General features: G+C 41.4%; 1 protein-coding gene across 1 annotated transcript in view; it reads left to right on the forward strand.

Annotated features, from left to right (window-relative positions):
- Positions 1-12,069: 12,069 nt before the first annotated feature.
- FNDC7 (fibronectin type III domain containing 7) overlaps positions 12,070-19,344 on the forward strand; it is a 33,152-nt gene continuing 25,877 nt past the window's right edge. Inside the window, exons 1-4 of the mRNA XM_086391544.1 lie at positions 12,070-12,366; positions 12,876-12,894; positions 16,961-17,215; positions 18,201-18,461. Of these exons, the coding sequence (XP_086247670.1) occupies positions 12,070-12,366; positions 12,876-12,894; positions 16,961-17,215; positions 18,201-18,461 (832 nt within the window). The remainder of the gene's footprint in view (positions 12,367-12,875; positions 12,895-16,960; positions 17,216-18,200; positions 18,462-19,344) is intronic.

The raw sequence follows: 19,344 nt of genomic DNA on the forward strand, positions 1-19,344 counted from the left end.
TTTTTAAGCTGTGTTTAAAAAAACAGTATTATGTAGTTGGTAATGAACAACACATTTGGGACCTGAGAGTGTCAACTCAGTCATGTCTGACTCTTTATAGCCCACCAGGCTCCTTTGTCCATGGGATTCTCCAAGCAAGAGTACTGGAGTGGGTTGCCATTTCCTCTTCCAGGGGATCTTCCTGACCCAGAGATTGAACCCACATCTCCCTCACTGGCAGGCAGGTTCTTTACCACTAGTGCCCCTTGGAAAGCCCAAGAAGAAAGGCTTCCCTAACTGGGAATTGAATCACCCAGGCAGTGGTGAATGCACCGAATCCTAACCACTAGAGCATAGGGAGCATTTGATAGTCTTAAAATTCCTTCATCTCATCGTGAAATCTTGAACTTTACAAATAGTTCTGAGGTGGCATTTTCACTTTAGGATAATTGGCCGTCAGCGTTTGTTACTGCAGGAAACATGGCAACATGAATACAACCAACTGAAAAACATCACCATCGTAGCTGACTTAAAATCCATTAGTCTTGTTTCCCAGAGCATTGATGTTACATTTCTATTTCATAATAATGATCCATAATGTATTGCACAGGTAAAATTACTCAGGTTGGGGGGGTATGTGTGTATGTGTTAGTCACTCAGTTGTGTCTAACTGCGACCCCATGGACTGTAGCCCATCAGGCTCCTCTGTTCATGGGATTCTCCAGGCAAGAATACTGGAGTGGGTTGCCATTCCCTTTTCCAGGGAATCTTCCAGATCCAGGGATTGAACCCAGGTCTCTTCCTGTAGTTCGGTAGGCAGATTCTTTACTGATTGAGAAGCAGGGTGGTGTCTAAAGTGAGTTAAACTTGAATTATTCAACAACTGACCTCTTTTGCATTTCATATAATACAAGCCATGACATTTTATTATAAGAATCAGGAAAGATAATTTCATGGCAGTCCAGTGGTTAGGACTCTGTGCTCTCACTGCCTAAGGCCTGGAGTCAATCACTGGTTGAGGAACTAAGATCCTACAAGCTGCTTGGTATGACCAAAAAAAATTCAAAAAAGTAATCAGCTTCCCTGATCAGCAAATACCTAAAGTCCAGTAATCTATACAGTGGGCTTTCCTTTGTTAGTACTTTTTTCAGCCATTGGGAAGCTGAATTATTTCTCTATTGAGTCCGTGGATTTAGCTGACACCCACAAATAAATTCTTAACATTTTGAATAAACAATGTAAGTGAAAACAAAAATATGACAGTGCTTGCTGAGCAAATGCAAGAGAAATACTCTTGCCTTCTCTTCCTACCCTCCTATTTAGAAATTCTGAAATCACCAGTTGCTTGCTACTCAGGAGGGCCAAAAGAGATTTCTTAGATGCTGAACTCATCCACCCAGTCCAAGTACTGGTTCAGTGAACATTTCTTCCTGAATAAATTGTTCTATCTCTGACCCCTGTTCTGGTAAACTGAGTTACATTGAGCCTTGTAGGACTACCACTGATTTATGGGTCAATTACCTATTTCCTAGCTGCTAAATCCACCCGTCATTGCTCTGCTTTGTAATAACAGGATCTGAGCCCTTCAGGTACTTCTCTTGCTTGTTGGCAAGTTTTGTTAAGCTTGTCAATGGATGCTGGAGGCTTGCTGCAGAAAGAAGGCACTTCTCTTTGTGGTTCTGATATTTTTTTTCTTTTGCAGTGTAGGGGCCTGTGGCATGTAGGACACCCAGTGTTGCCTCACAGGAGGGGTTTCCCAGCAAGCCCACTGGTCCCCCTGCCAACTTCCAGCCTGTCTTGCTGGTGCTCCAGCTGGCAACTTCCCAGTGGGTGGCTTCCTAACTAGTTTCATTGACACCTCCTCTCAAGCCCTGGATCTCAGTGGATCACAGCCACGCCCTCTCCAACAAAATCTGGATCTCAGCCTTGCAATGGAAATTTCTTCCAGATTTTCTCTTAAGTCCCCTTCCTTAGCCCTAGAGGCAGTGACTGCTCCTATAGCCACTATTTCTGTATTCTTAAGAGCTTTCTTTACCCTTAGTAGCCCTGTTACTGGTTAGTAATTCTTTATATAAAATTTTCCTTGTTCAAATTACTGTGTGTTTTCTCTCTCCTGACTGGACCCTGACTGATACATTAATAGTAGATTAAGATACCAGTCATAAGGGTGCCACTTCATTAGGTTGGTTGGTAACTCCTGATGTAGTCTGGTATGAAGGAGTCAATCGAAGAAGTATGTTGAGAATTATGTAAGTGAATCATACTGACTCCTGAGAACTAAGAATTGTTCAGTCCTTAGAAGAATGGAAAAGACTTGTAGAGTTGTCATCATGAAGATGCTCATGTGAAAGGGATACCATGATAAACAACTTTCCTGAATCTCCCTTGCTTCTGGCTGACTTTCTTGTGTTTTTTTGTTTTCCGTTATGCTATGCTATGCTATGCTAAGTCGATTCAGTCGTGTCCGACTCTGTGCGACCCCGTAGACGGCAGCCCACCAGGCTCCCCCGTCCCTGGGATTCTCCAGGCAAGAACACTAGAGTGGGTTGCCATTTCCTTCTCCAATGCATGAAAGTGAAAAGTGAAAGTGAAGTCGCTCAGTCGTGTCCGATTCTTAGCGATCCCATGGATGCAGCCTACCAGGCTCCTCCTTCCATGGGATTTTCTAGGCAAGAGTACTGGAGTGGGGTGCCATTTCCATTATGGTCAGTGGATATTCTTGCAATTTCTCTGTTTCCCATAAGATTACCTGAATTTCTCTTCCTTGAAACCCATGAGCCTTGTAGTTTGTTTTATTGTAACCACCAAGAATCCCTGATCATTGGAGGTCTTGTCAATTTCCTTTACACTTAATTCTTAACCTGTCTGCACTTGGTACAAGTAAGACTATGTCCTCTATTTGATTGGATTGGCAAAGAAGTCCTAGGTACAATTCCCTTTCCTTGGTAGAAACGAGTTCCTCGAAGGGGAGGTACAGAAATGGTGGAGGAATGGAGTATGAATGAGGGCAACCATAAATCTCCATAGTGTCCAGTCTTTTTCTGGACAATCAGTTCTGCTCTGTATTCCTACTTTCTTTTTATTTACCTTCCGGTGGGTATTTCAGATATTCACTAGTTTCTTAAGTCCTCTACTCTACCTCCACACTTTCCACGCACAGAGACTACCAAGTGGACATTCCTACACTTGCTGCCTTCTCTTCTCCAAACTAAAAGATGAACTGTGGTCACATCTATCCTGTTCTCCTCCTACTTCTCTTTATCCATCTGTTAAATATTGCAAATTCGGCCTGAAGCTTATGCCTTGTGCTTATACCTTATTTGTTCATTCATGTGTCAGAGACTTCCCCAGTTCAATATCCATTTTCTGTTCCTTTGTAGCAATAGAATTTGTTCTTTTCTTAGCCACATGATGGGATGAGGGAACTTGTTTCCTGACCAGAGATTGAACCCATGCCCCTGCCTCCTGCAATGGAAGCATGGAGTTTAAACACTGGACCACCAAGAAAGTCCCTAGCAATAGAACTTTTTGATTGTGTATGCCATTTTCTTTTCTTTCAGCTCAGTTGACATAGCCAGGAGACCAACTTCTCACCAACAGGATGTATGTGGCAGCAGGAACCTTTCTTTAAAAGCTTACTGGCATATAGTTCATCTTTTCTTTTCCCTCTACCATTGCTGAATTCCGCTGCTTAGAACTTTGATATGACAGCTGGAGCTTTATCTTGGACTAGTAAAAAGAAGGCCTCATCCTAGGGATGGCCGACTAAAAAATTTAAGGGAACGTGGCTTCCTCAGGACTCCATGGAATAGAGTTGCAACTCCTGGATGCTCTGCTCCAATACTTACGAAACTTAAAAGAAACTTCTGTTTAAGCCACTTTCTTTATAGTTTTTCTGTCACTCTCAGCAAAATGAATCCTAGCATTATATATTTGAAATCTGGAATTGTATGCTAAGTAACAAAACTGAGGGGCTTCCCTGGTGGCTCAGAGGTAAAGAATCTGCATGGAGAAGAAAATGGCAACCCACTCCAGTACTCTTGCCTGGGAAATCCCATGAACAGAGGAGACTGGTGGGGGGTCCATGGGGGTCCCCAAAGAATTGGATACAACTTAGCAATTGAACAACAATAAAACCTAAAATACTTAACATTAGCTTGGAGGTTGGGCATCAAGAAACATGGACACAGGTATTGTGGGCTGGAAAGCTGATGATGCTTATTATGCAGCATCATAAAATATTATCTTTCTTTCATTATCTTTTTTAACATTTTACTTTTTGGCCATGCTGTGCAGCCTGTAGGATCTTAGTTCCCTGACCAGGGATCAAACTTGAGCTACCTGCAAACGGGGGTGCAGAGTCTTAACCACAGAAATGTCAGGGAAGTACCTCATTCTTTTAGCTTTTATTTTCAGCCCTTCTCGTGGCCTTTGGATGACTGACTAACCTTGATTTTCCTAGTATTATCCTATTAGTGCCCTAAGAATGTTTAAACAGGGCTTCCCTAATAGCTCAGTTGATAAAGAATCTGCCTGCAGTGCAGAAGACCTGGGTTCAATCCCTGGGTTGGGAAGATCCCCTGGAGAAGGAAATGGCAACCCACTCCAGTATTCTTGCCTGGAAAATCCTGGAGACAGAGGAGCCTAGTGGGCTACAGTCCATGGGGTCACAAGAGAAAGACATGACTTAGCAACTGAACCACCACAATGTTTAAACAGACTCCATATCCCTTAGGACCTAAACTCAAGCATTTACTGCTTTGCAGAATTCCCATTTCTGAAAGGAGAATTTCAGACAGTTGGTAAGCATAGGAATTCAAAATTTTAAAATAAATTTATAGAAAGCAACTGCATTATATGATTATTTCCTGATGGAACTGTTCAGCAATAGCACTCATAATCTATTTGACTACAACTAAGAAGTTGACTTTAGCCAGAAATCAGTTGCTGCTGACATAAAATCATCGTATGTTTCTACCTCTTCTCTGAACCTCTCAGCTCCTCTAATGTTCATGTCCACAGATTATATCATCTGCTCTCAGTTGTTCATGTCATCCATAGACCTCAAAAGATATTCCCCGACAATTTTAATGCTTGTTGGGAGCAGTAGGTGGGTTGTTTATTTTTTTAACTTTATTTTTGGCTGTGCTGGGTCTTTGTTGCTATGCAGGCTTTCCTTTAGTTGTGTAGAGTTGGGGCTACTCTCTAGTTGCCACGCATGGGCTTCTTATTGTGATAGCTTCTCCTGTTTCAGAGCTCGGGCTCTAAGGTGCATGGGCTTCAGGAGTTGCAGCACACATGGGCTCAGTGGTTGTGGATCCCTAGCTCTAGAGCACAGGCTCAGTAGTTGGGGCCCATGGGCTTTGTTACTCCAGGGCACGTGGGATATTCCCAGACCAGGGATCGAATCTGTGTCTCCTGCATTGGCAGGTGGATTCTTTCCCACTGAGCCACCAGGAAAGCCCTGGTATTGTTTAGTCAGTAAGTTGTGTCTGTCTGACTCTTGCGACTATAACCCATCAGGCTCCTCTGTCCATGGATTTCCCAGACAAGAATACTGGAGTGGGTTGCCATTTCCTCCTCCAAGGGATCTTCCCAACCCATGGATTGAACCCATGTCTCCTGCTTGGCGGGTGTGTTCTCTACCACTGAACCACAAGGGAAGCCCCGGTTCAATACTTAAGGCTTAACAAATGTCTCAATACCTCTTTCCTCACTGCTACCAGAATTCTTAGTGATTCCAGTACCCATCGAACAATTTTTCCAATCAGGCCTTTCAATTTCTTGATCACCTGACTTGTAATGCTTTTTTTTTCTTCCACCTGAACTCAGCTGCTGTTTCCCATGGTTAACATCTTAGAACTGGACCATCACCAATAGCAAACTTCTCCATAGTTCCATTTCAAATATCCCATTCTCTATTCATCTACTCCCCATTTTCTGCTTACTTCCCTCGCATATCCTTTCCAACAATTCTTTAACTCCACTGGGTCCTCCTGTCTATTGTTCCTGCCACCTTTTCATTCTCCGCTGTGGTCCCTTCCACCTCCATGGTCACAAGGCAGCAAGCCTCACTTTCTTGCCCACCCAGCTTAGTTTCCACAGTCCATTATTGGAAATCACTTCTTTGTAAACATTCTCAGTTCCCTTGCTGCAGTCTCTCTCCATCATGGCTGCCTCATAATACTGCTATGTGTGTGTGTTAGTCACATCCAACTCTGCAACCCCAGGAACTGTAGCCTGCCAGGCTCCTCTGTCTGTGGAATTCTCCAGGCAAGAATACTGGAGTGGGTAGCCATTCCCTTCTCCAGGGGATCTTCCCAACCCAGGGATCGAACCCTGGTCTCCTGCATTGCAGGCAAATTCTTTACCATCAGAGTCACCAGAGAAGCCCCCAATTAGGACTAGAAGTAATACCCTAGTCTTACTTAAATACAACTCTCAGTCTTCTCTGTGCCTGCACATGACCAGAAAAATAGACAACCATGCTGACTGGCATCTCTTTAAATTCATGACCATGACCATGAATGAGTGGAACTCTGGGCTTGTGTGAGCCTGAGCATGGTGCCTCAAATTTTGCTCCTTTTCTGCCTCTCTAGCCTCACCCTCATCTGACCCTGGTAGATGCCATAGTGCACCATTCACTTTGGTAAATCTCCCCTCCTGAAATCAGGCAAGGAGAAACTGTATTTGTTCATCTCCCAGTCTTTGGATGTGGTTGCCCCAGGGAAGAGTGTGTGATTTTGAGCAAGGAGCTCTAGGCTAAGGGCAAGCTTGAGAGAGGCTCAGCTAGCGTTCCAGCCACCAACACTTCCGCAGCTAGGGGGCGTGAGTGCTCATCTTGCTCTGGCCAAGCCCTCCTGTTCTTCAGGCCCTTTCCTTTTCCTCCTCCCTCCGCCTGGCATGTTCTTTTCCTGTTTCCAAGGGACTTATCCTCTCTTCCCTGATGTCCATGCTCAAGCACATCATTGCTGGAGAAGTCCTCTCTGACTGTGGTATACAAACTCAACTCCATCCCTCCATATTCTCTCCTGTTACTCTGCTTTTTGTTCATGTTTAGCGATACCTGGCATTAAATAGTTCTAACATTAGCTGCTTCTTTTGGTCTTCCTCTTACTAGAGTCCTCCATGAGTGCAGAGCTCTGATTTGCTTCTGTTTATATCCCCAGTGCCCCTAACAGTGCCTGGTATGCAGTAGGTACTCTATGAAAGTGAAAGTGTTAGTCACTCAGTCCTGTTGTGTCTCACTCTTTGCAACCCCTTGGACTGTACCTGCCAGGCTCCTCTCTCCATGGAATTCTCCAGGCAAGAATACTGGAGTGGGTTGCCATACCCCCTTCCAGGGGATCTTCCTGACCCAGGGATGGAACTGGGGTCTTCCCACACTGCAGGCAGATTCTTTACTACCTGAGCCATCAGGGAAGCCCCATAGAAACTTGTTAAATGCACAAGTGAAAATGTCTTGAATGCATAGTAGTCAACTCACAGAAGACTGGTTTAGTGGAAGGATCTTAGAGTGTAGAGTTAGACTGATTTTTTTAAAACAACTTTAGTGAGATAAACTGACATACCATAAACTGCACATATTTATAATATAAACTCAATGTTTTGACATATGTATACACACATGAAACCATCACCATAATTTAGATAACATACATGTGCTTCATCCCCAGTTTTGTAATCCCTCTTGTAAATGGCAGGTGGTAATAGGGCTGGATGAATTTAATGTTTTCGTTAAGGACCTCCCACTCCTTCTCGGCGCAGGGACATGCTCCAGTCCTTTTTTTGTCTTTCTTTCTCTGAATATAATTGGCATATAACATTGTCAAGTTTGAAGTATAAATCTGGGGTGTACAAGTGTTGGTTTGATACATTTCTATATTGTACTTTTGTAATCCCTCTTTTCTGCCCTTTGCCATCCCAGGCAACCATTGATTTGCTTTCAGCTTTCAGAGTACTTTGCATTTTCTAGAATTTTATATAATCGGATAGGTCTACATATATATATATTTTTTGGCTTGGCTATTTTTCAGTCAGAATAATTATTTTGAGATTCATTCATGTTGTATGTATCAGTAGTTCATTCATTTTTTTTTACTAAGTACTAGTCCATTTGTCATTCAGTTTGGTTGTTGGACTTGATGTGCTTACATTTTGGTGCTATTTTAAAAATACTGCTAGAGATATTTGTGTAAAATTTAAAAATTTTCTATTTGAGTATAGTTGGACTGTGTGAGTTTTACTGTACAGCCAAGTAAATCAGCTATATGTATACATATATCCCCTCTCTTTTGGATTTCCTTCCTATTTAGATCCCTACAGAGCAATGAGTAGAGTTCCCTGAGCCATGCAATAGGTTCTCATTCAGTTCAGTTCAGTTCAGTCACTCAGTCATGTCTGACTCTTTGCAACCCCATGAATTGCAGCACGCCAGGCCTCCCTGTCCATCACCAACTCCCGGAGTTCACTCAGACTCACATCCATCAAGTCGGTGATGCCATCCAGCCATCTCATCCTCTGTCGTCCCCTTCTTCTCCTGCCCCCAATCCCTCCCAGCATCAGGGTCTTTTCCAATCAGTCAACTCTTCGCATGAGGTGGCCAAAGTACTGGAGTTTCAGCTTCAGCATCAGTCCTTCCAATGAACACCCAGGACTGATTTCCTTTAGGATGGACTGGTTGGATCTCCTTGCAGTCCAAGGGACTCTCAAGAGTCTTCTCCAACACCACAGTTCAAAAGCATCAATTCTTTGGCACTCAGCTTTCTTTATTGTCCAACTCTCACATCCATACATGACCACTGGAAAAACCACAGCCTTGACTAGACGGATCTTTGTTGGCAAAGTAATGTCTCTGCTTTTGAATATGCTATCTAGGTTGGTCATAACCCTCCTTCCAAGGAGTAAGCATCTTTTAATTTCATGGCTGCAGTCACCATCTTCAGTGATTTTGGAGCCCCCAAAAATAAAGTCTGACACTGTTTCCCCATTTATTTCCCATGAAGTGATGGGACCAGATGCCATGATCTTAGTTTTCTGAATGTTGAGCTTTAAGCCAACTTTTTCACTCTCCTCTTTCACTTTCATCAAGAGGCTTTTTAGTTTCTCTTCACTTTCTACCATAAGGGTGGTGTCATCTGCATATCTGAGGTTATTGATATTTCTCCAGGCAATCTTGATTCCAGCTTGTGTTTCTTCCAGTCCAGCATTTCCCTTGATGTAATCTGCATAGAAGTTAAATAAGCAGGGTGACAATATACAGCCTTGACGTACTCCTTTTCCTATTTGGAACCAGTCTGTTGTTCCACGTCCAGTTCTAACTGTTGCTTCCTGACCTGCATATAGGTTTCCCAAGAGGCAGGTCAGGTGGTCTGGTATTCCCATTTCTTTCAGAATTTTAGTTACCTAATTTATACATAGTATCAATAGTATATGTGTATTAATCCCAATCTCCCAACTCATCCCACCTCCTATTCCACCTTTCCTCCTTGATGTCCTCACACTTGTTCTCTATGTCTGTGTCTCTGTTTCTGTTTTGCAAATAAGATCACCTATACCATTTTCCTAGATTCCACATATAAGCATTAATATATTTGTTTCTCTCTTTTTTACTGACTTCACTCTGTATGACAGTCTCTAGGTTCATCCACAACTCTACAAATGACCCAATTTTGTTCCTTTTTATGGCTGAGTAATATTCCTTTGTATGTACATTGTATGCAAGTTTTTATATGAACATATGCTTTTATTTCTCTTGGGCGAATAACTAGGAGTGAAATGACTGGGTCATATAATCAGTGTGTGTTTAACTTTTTAAGAAATAGTCAAGTTGTTTTTTGGTTGTGCCATTTTATGTTCCTACCAGGAATGAGATTTCCTTGCTAACATTTGGTATCATCAGTCTTTCTAATTTTAGATGTGTAGTAAGTATGCAGTAGTATCTTGTTGTGGTTTTAATTTACATTCTCCTAATAACTAATAATGTTAAGGATTTTTTTTTTCCCTCACCATGCTGCTTGCAGGAACTTCCCTGACCAGGGATTGAACCCTAGCCATGGCAGTGAAAGCTGAATCCTAACCAGTAGGCCACCAGGGAAGTCCCTAAGGACATTTTCATGTACTTATTTTTCATGTATATATCTTCTTCTGTGAAATGTTTGTTCAAATCTTTTGCCTGTTTTTTTTTGAGTTATTTTCTTATTACCGGGTTTTGGGAGTATATACATACACATATACATACATATATATTTTTTCTAAATTTTAATTAAAAATTTTTTGGATGCAAGGCCTATGTAAAACATGTGATTTGCAAATATTTCCCCCAAATATTACTCTCTGGTTTGTCTTTTCATTCTTGGAATAGTGCAGAAATTCTTCATATTGTTGAAGTCCAATTTATCAAATTTTTGCAATGGATCGTGCTTTCAGTATTATATCAAAGGAATCTTTATCTAACCTAACGTCACAAAGATTTTCTTCTTTTTTTTTTCTAAAAGAAGTTTTATATTTTTAGATGTTATGTTTAGGACTATACTCCACTTTGAATTAATTTTTATATGGTATGAGGTATGGATTAATGTTTATGCTTTTAGCATATGGTTGTCCAATTTTTTTCAGCATCATTTGTTTTTGGGTTTTGGTTTTTGTCTTTTTCAATTTTTTTGGCTGCACAGTTCTGTTTGGGAATCTTAGTTCCGCGACCAGGGATTGAACTCATGTCCCCTGCAGTGGAAGTGTGGAACCCTAACCACTGGTGTGTGTGTGCTTGGTCACTCAGTCATGTCTGACTCTTTGCAACCCCATGAACTGTAGTCCACCAGACTTCTCTGTCCATGGATTCTCTAGGCAAGAATACTGGAGTGTGAGTAGCCATTCCCTTCTCCAGGGGATCTTCCCAACCCAGGGATCAAACCCAAGTCTCCTGCTTTGCAGGCAGATTTTTTACCATCTGAACCACCATGGAAGCCCCTGGACTGCCAGGGAATTCCCTCAGCATCATTTGTTGAAAAGACTCTTCCCCATTAGATTGCCTTTACACCTTTTTGAAAATCAATTGTCACATATATATTGGTCTATTTTTGAACTCTATTCTGCTCTATTGATCTACCTATCTATCTTGATACCAATCCTTATAATTAGTCTTGTCTTAATTACTATAGATGTATAATAAGTCTCGAAGTCAGAGAGGGTAAAATCAGTTCCTTTTACCCCATTTTGGTTGGAAGTGGAGTCAGATTGATGAGTTTTAGTCCAAGCTCTACCATTTAATACTAGTATGATTTCATACAAGTCAGTTAACAATGTTTATTACTCATTTACATCCTTGTTTATTGTTAGAATTAATATTATAGTGCTTGGATTAAATGCTAATTATTATTAAGGGTCTGAACTAGAAAGATGGCCCTGAATCTAAAAGGTACTAGAATGTCAGGGCAGTGCTGGGATGAATGAATTTAATGTGCTCATCAAGGACCTCCCACTGTCTTTCTCAGTGTAGGGACATGCTCCTGTCCTTTCTTTTCCTTTCTGTCTCTCTCTTTCTTTCTTTAAACATATAATTGATGTATAACACTGTCAAGTTTGAGACATAAGTTTGAAGTGTACAAGTGTTAGTTTGATACATTTACATATTGTATGATTACTGCAGTAGCATTATCTAACACCTCTATCACATCACATAAGTATTTCTTTTTTGTGTTGGGAACAGTTAAAATTTGGTCTCTTAGCAACTTTGAGGTTTATAAATATTATATCATTAACTATTAATATAATCACTATGTTGCATGTTAAATCCCCCAAATATATTTTTCTACTAGTTTTTAGTTTGTACCCGTAAACAACATCTCCCCAGTTCCCCCAGGACCAGCCCACAGCAGAACTGATCACTTTGCATTGAAACAACAGAAAGAATAACAAATAAAGGTGACAAAGAAGAAATTAAAACTGGTCAGAATCCCCAAGTTTAAAATAGTCATTCCACTATGTCAATAATTTCTATACAGCTTTGTTAAATTTATATTTAGAAAAAAATTTGAATAGAAAAGGAGAGCATTCTACACCCAGTTACAGTAGCCTTTTGGCCCGCTTGGCATGGCTTACTTCCACTCTCTTCTTTTTTTCAGCCTTTGCAATACCTGTACCTGCCAGTCTCCAGGTGCCCCTAGTTACAGGTCAGCTCCACACAGAAGGGGAGGAGCTACTTCCCAGGGTCTGTTTCCAGCCTTGCGGCCCCACATCCCAGCAACCAGAAGTGCTGCCCACCTGGAGACCAAGGAGGACCTTGCCCACTTCGTTGTGTGCCATGTGAGTGCTCAGTCCAACAGGATGGCTGGTGCACGGGTGAAATTTTTATCTGTGGTTGGCTTCAGTCTTATCTGCCTTAAAATGGTGAGTTCACCATTCTGACCTACCTGCAACTATTTAGGGGGGGGGAAGATACATTCAATATCTTTCTCTTTTTTTGAAGGCTTTGGGGGTGGAGAAATAGAAATCAAGATACTTTGGGACCATACCAAGATTGTATATGTTTGTGTGTTTAAAATTTAATGCAATTTACTAGTAAAAGAAAACAAGAATATCATTATGTTTTAAAGACAAAGGTTTCTAAAAAATCTGTCAGCAGTTACTGAATTAATCAGTAGGCAGATTCAGGAAGAAAAATGAAATAGAAATACGATCTGCCTCCAGCCTCTCAATTCTGTTTGGGATTGCTTTCTGGTAGATTTTAGTATTGGGGAAATAGTTTGTGCAAATCGCTACTGTGTATGGATTGGAAGATTGCTCACATTATGTATAAACATGTTGTTCTAAGTGTATTACTGCTCTGATTTAGGTTTTATATTTCCTCAAATGGTGTTTTTCTTTATAGTTCTAACTTTCTAAACTTTTCTTTTCAGGTTGCTTCAACAAAAACAGGTAACATTCCCTGAAATGCAAGTTTACCCTACCCATATTTCATTTTCATTTCCACTATTAATTCTTATACTGCCCTAAAATAGAAAGGCTATACCAAGAAAAATATTCAACATTTTTTGAGTACTCATATTGTGAGTGTAACTGGTAAGACAAATACATTGATCAAACTTTAAAGATACATCCTCATAAGATATTCATCTTGAGCTGTATAGAGTCATGCAGTCATAGATTTTTCTCAGACATAGTTACCCATTAGGAAAATATTGCAATGGTTATCATTCCAGTCAAAAAAAAAATTATAGTGAAGAGCCTAATTTATATAAGTTTTCTTATTTGTCTTCTAAGGAATTAGAGGAGAGAGCTAGAAACAGTTTTGATCAAAATTTCAAGATTCTCTACTTTAGTAAAAAAGATTTTATACCTCTAATATTGCATCCATAAAATATAGATAATGATAACCCAGAGCTAGAAAAATTCTTTCTTTTAGAAGATTTTATCACCATTTTTCTTGAATAAATGACTGAAGGCAAGGATTATTTCTCTACGGGCTTCTCCTGGCTCATACATTCTAGAAATTTAAGTCCCTAGAATGGAAATTTATGTTCAGAGATTTAGATTATCTGAAGAAACCATATTATATCAATTATATCACAAATAAACTCTCTTAGCAATTCAGTACAAGTAAGAACAGTTTTTATTTATTATTTTGTTCATTCCACAGAAAAGGAAGTATAAATAAAGCAATTAAAATATGTGATAGAGATTTATGACTGAGCCATAAAGATCTGTGCTTATAAAATAGGTTTTTAAAAATTATTATGCCATGCTTTATTCTTACTTATTGTTAAGACACCTTCAGTGCTGACTAGGAAGCTGTGAGAAGAACTATTTGGCCATATACACGAAGTAATTTTTAAAATAATAAGTGGCCTTTAAATGGATGAAATCTAGCTCTGCTGTCTCTTAGAGGGTCCTCCCAGAACACCCAGACACAATGAGCCCTCAAAATGGGCCCCTTTTCAACCCCACTCTCCACACTATTTGAGAGAAGGAATGGGACAGACTGAGATACTGATGATGCTGTCAACTGATTCATCCTGTCTTTTCAACAGATGCAAAATGTTTTATTGATACTGCATAGGAGATTTCATTTGGTGTGTGTGTATTTTGATTTTCTCTGGGCTCTTGGCATCAGCTACCTATCTGTGTCTGATCCCTGGGGCCAGCTGGGATAATTTAGATCTCTGAGTTGGTAGAATGCACAAATGCTGAGACTCAAAGGGTTTCACTTTTGGTTGATTGCAAATCTAGGGAATAAATTTTTCTCTTTCATCAATGCAGTAAGTGGGCCAAATATAGAACTAAGGAAGAGTGAAGAACCACTGCTAATTTATGGAGACTTACACGTCCTACTCAATCTCATATCTTTTAAGGGAAACATAGTACAGGGATGTTGATCTTTTTTCGTTGCCATTACTGGTCAGATGCTGCTCTAGATGCCATGTGTAAACAAGCACTCTGTCTCTCCAGCCTGTGCCTATCCCAGACCCTCCAGAATCCCACCTCCTCTGGTAGCAACCCCCACCCCCATGGCAGTACCATGAGGCCTGGCTTTTCCAAACTCAAAATTTGCTAGCCCTGGTTCATACACACACACACACACACACACTAACCCTCCCTCCCTTTCAATGTGCCCTTACATTCACTATTTCACTTAATCTTTACTATCTTAAGATGCAGACATTTTACATTTCAAAGTAAACTCAAAGATGTAGGAATTATTAGTATTCTGTATATTCAAGACAGAAAACTGAGACTGGAAGAGGTGAAGTCACTTGTACATGTTGATGCATGTATGCTCAGTTGCTTCAGTCGTGTCCGACTCTTTGCGACCTTGTGGACTGTAGCCTGCCAGGCTCCTATGTCCATGGGATTCTCCAGGCAAGAATACTGGAGTGGGTTGCCATACTCCTCTCCAGTACACATTCACAGACAGAAGCAAATGGCAGAGCCAAGGCTCCAACCTAGCATTCTGGAATCTAAATCCTTTTCTGTTTTCTTGCCATGAAACTCTGTGTTTCATGATACTGGCTTTATGTACTACTATGCTGGGCAACTGTGCCCCTCCCAGATTAATTCAATAGGACAAAGTTTGTGGAGTCCTCAGACTCCTTGACAGGCCTGTGGGGAGATAGTCTGTGTTATGCCAGCCTTTTAGATGCCTTTCAAATGAACCACTCCATGAAGGCACTGTCACAACAACGTCTGGTTTGGTTGTCAGTTGTCCAGGAAATCAGTCCATTGCAATGAGCAGGACTGGCTAACAGGAGATAAGATGAATAATGGGGTCAAAGGAAGAAGCAGAGGTTGAGAGATACCACAAAGTCAGAGGAAAGAAGGCCAAGGACTAGCCAAGGACAAGTAACTGGGGCGCAGAAAAGGGATGAGTGTGTAGGAGGATTGAATGTGAGACCCCTGGGGGGCTTTCTGTCCTGCAGGGGGGCGGGGACATAGGCGCTTCCTACAGAGTCAGTTTCTGCTGGCAAATGGCTAAGATGAATCCCTGCAACTTTTCCCAAGGATATATAAGCCATCAGAGTTTTCTTTTGATGGTGAAGGAGACAGTCCTGGGTGATGTTCAAGGAATGTCTGGCCAGTGCACAGTGGACTCTTTGTCCATTCTTGCAGCATGGTTATTTCTGAGATGCTGCCAAAGCCAGCTCTCTTGGCCTTGGGGACAGAAAGAGAAGGTTGTCTGTGTCATGCACAAGGCGATTTGGCAGGTGGGGGTCTGCTGGAGGGAGTTGATACTGGCAAATCACACATTCACACTGTATTTACTCCTTCTCCTCTTTGCCCTAGAGTTTTGTTTTGCCCTTTAGTTTTGAATTTGGCATACAGTGATCTTACCCAGCAAATGCAGTTGTTGTTGTTGTTTAGTTGCTAAGTTGTGTTGGATTCTTTTGCGACCCCATGGACGGTAGCCCACCAGCCTCCTCTGTCCGTAGGATTTCCCAAGCATGAATACTGAAGTGAGTTGCCATTTCCTTCTCCAGGGAATTTTCCTGGATCAGGGATCGAACCTGCATCTCCTGCACTGGCAAGCAGATTCTTTACCAGGGAAGCCCACAATTGCAGTTCATTAAACATAAAACCCAGCAATTTCGGTTTGACCTTTTCTTCCACTTGGACCTCCTACACCTAGAGCATTTTTGTGTCCGCGGAGTTTTGCAGAGTAATCAATCTGATTGCCATGTTGTATCTCCTACCCCATTCCCAAAGTATAGGAATGCCTAGTGTAAATTCATAACATAAGCATTCATCGCCTCCTGGCAAACCATGGCCAGGTCCAGGTGAGGAGGGACCACAGCAACTCATTCTTATTCTGGGGCAGATATTTTGATAGAGAAGGAGAGAATAATGTTTAATTTTTAATATTTTATATAGAAGAATCTTAAAATTGTTACATTCTGATAGTACTAAAACAGTACAATGGAGCAATTATGAAACAACCTGATTCTCCCTCCTTTTCCATTAGGTGAAATACCACTTGGGAAGTGTGCAAAGTGCATGAAAGGAAGTCAAAGCTGTGGCGGGATGGGGGATGGAGGTGGACCATCACTGAAGGCAGTGGAGCACAGCTGTGGGGCAGGGAGGCAAGATTAGGGACAAAGCAGGCTGGGGATTCACAAGTTGGAGTAGAATCCTCCAGAGTGAAGTCCCTCCTTTACTCTCTCCCTCCCCTCAGGGTTCTTTCTCAAAATTATTCCCCATTCTTACTTAACTGTTTTAAAAGTACAAAAAGAAGCAACTGGGGAAAACCTCTTTGAAATCCCATTCCTGAATGGGAACTTTGAGCTTTCTGACTCTCTTCTGAAAAGTAGTAGCTTTACCCTCTTTTTTTTTTTTTTTCCCATCTTTCTTTTTTTTTCTTGATCGGGAAAATAAGGGCAAAGTTTATGTCTGAAGGATGGCATGAGAATGACTTAGTTTGAAGAGTAAAATGATGAAAGAAGTAATCCTTATAGGTACTCTAACTAATGTACATCTTCAAAATTTCTTTTAGCTCCCGAAATACCCACTATTGATCAGGCTTATTCAAAAATCAGCAACAGTATCACTGTGGAATGGGCTACAGTGCCAGGGGCCACCAGTTACCTCCTCACGGCCAAAGACGGGAACACTGTCGTTGAGACCATGGTGGCCAATTCCCCAGGCACTGTGACTGGCCTGAAAGCTGCAACCTTGTACCAGATCACCATCAGATCCATCAGTCCTGCGGGGAGAAGCCAAGCATCACCTCCAAAACAGGCAAAGACAGGTAGCTCGATGCTCATCCTCTACTGAGCAATTGCTTGTGACCTGAATCAATTGTACTAAGGCTGCAAATGCATGATGTAATTCTTTGTCTTGTAAGTGCTGATGATTCAGGGCCCAGAAGTGAAAGCCACCAAGTGACAGTTTTTTTTTTAATTCAAATAACTGTGGAGGAGGTGGTATTTAAATTCCAGATGCTTTGGAAAATAAAACCCATTTTTGGGCATTGTTAAAAGCATCCCTGCTTTAAAATCTCTGAAAAAGGGATTTCTGTTTTTAACCTCGGTTATCTATGAAGACCGTGGGGTATGATAAACACGTAGAAGTGATTTTGCTGTTCTTTGACTTATTTTAAATAAAACCCGTTCAAGTTTATCATCAGCATGACTTACATTGGTTTGATGAAGTTATACCTTGGCATACTTCTGAAAGGTTGTGTGCACATTAAAGTAGTATAAATTGTCATTTCTTTTATTAATTTATTTTATGATTAAGAGGTTTTATCTAATTTCTTACCAACTTCCAGTTGAAGGTATGCCTAATATTAGAATTTCTGTTCCTATTCCTCTGCTGTGTGTGGGTGCTAAGTCTCTTCAGTCGTGTCTGACTCTTTGTGACCCTGTGGACTGTAGCCTGCCAGGATCCTCTGTCCATGGGATTCTCCACACAAGAATACTGGAATGGGTTGCCATATCCTCCTCCAGGAGATCTTTCCAACCCAGGGATTGAACCTACATCTCTTATGTCTCCTGCGTTGGCAGGCAGGTTCTCTACCACTAGCGCCACCTGCCACTCTGAGTCATCTGCTGAGTCATCTGGAATTAATACACATTTAAATAACAATTATAACAACTCTGACATGAATCCTATTGCAAAGCAAATAATTTTTTCATAATATGGATAATCAAGCTCAAATTTTCTATTCCTAAATTTGAATTATCCTTGATCTCACTTTCATAATGCAAATGGACATGTTTTTGTCTTTGCAGTACTGGCGGCACCTATTCTACAAGTAAGCTCTCCAAGTTCAGACTCTATTCTTGTGCAGTGGGAAGCTGTATATATGGCCATTGGATTCTCTGTGTCCATTATGCAAGCTAATGGCTTGGGTAGAATATGGAAAGAGAATACCACCAACACCTCCTTGACATTCACCAGTTTAGACTCCGGGACTCTCTACACCATAAAGGCCTATGCATGGAATGCCAATGGAACCCCTGGGGATGACTCCACCTGCAATCAGAGAACAAGTAAGGACTTCTCAGCTCAGCTCCAGACTTTCTCCTTTTTGATTAATGAGAAGGGCTGTGCACTGCAGCCACTGAGAGCAGCGATAAGTGATAAGTACAGAGCAGCTGGCAGCAGATATTTAAACTTATTATGAGCTTATTTATAGTGCGTTGGCAGTTCCCCCCAAGTAGTTTCAATGTTCTCTGCATGTGTAAAGAAATGCTGCTCAGAGTACACAGAGCGTGGTAACCCCATGTCTGCCTCACCCCCACTGCCCCGTAGCTGATTCAGCATACATGTTCAATATCACACAGCAGGAAACAATTCTTGTTAGGTTGTCCAGTTACCTCTCATCCCTTCCTAGGTTTAGACCAAGAGTATAGACAAAAAGAATTGGGCCGAACAAGGATTTATTCAGCAGACATTTAATGAGTGTGTCCAAATTTTGAGGTGGTACTACCCTAGAGACATAGCAGCAAGCAAAATAAACTTCCTGTTATGATGAGAATTTTAAACTTCCTGATGTGGTGAGAATTGATATTTCAGACATATTTCCCAAGCCCTCACCACAGGCCTGAGGCCAACACAGGGCTTCCCACTACCTCTCCTCCAGCTGTAAGCCGAGAAGCTGGAGCACGGTGTGTGTTCTTACCATCACTATCCCAGGGAGACCCAACCAGGGCCTCCGACTGCATGATAACTGGAAGCCCAAATTGAGCTGCAGCTATGAGCCCAAAGAATAAGAGGGAGAGAGAGGGAAGGGGGCAGATTTTTCCTTCTCTTGAGGCAGAGTGAGCCATCCTCTGACAATAAAGCCTGTTGTTGAGTCTCCAAGTCATGTCTGACTCTTTTGCAACCTCATGAACTGTAGCCCATCCAATCTCCTCTGTCCAGGGGACTTCT

Source organism: Bos grunniens, chromosome 3 (assembly GCF_055505025.1).
Source record: "Bos grunniens cultivar Pamir isolate PY7600 chromosome 3, Bosgru_T2T1.0, whole genome shotgun sequence".
NCBI lineage: Eukaryota > Metazoa > Chordata > Mammalia > Artiodactyla > Bovidae > Bos > Bos grunniens.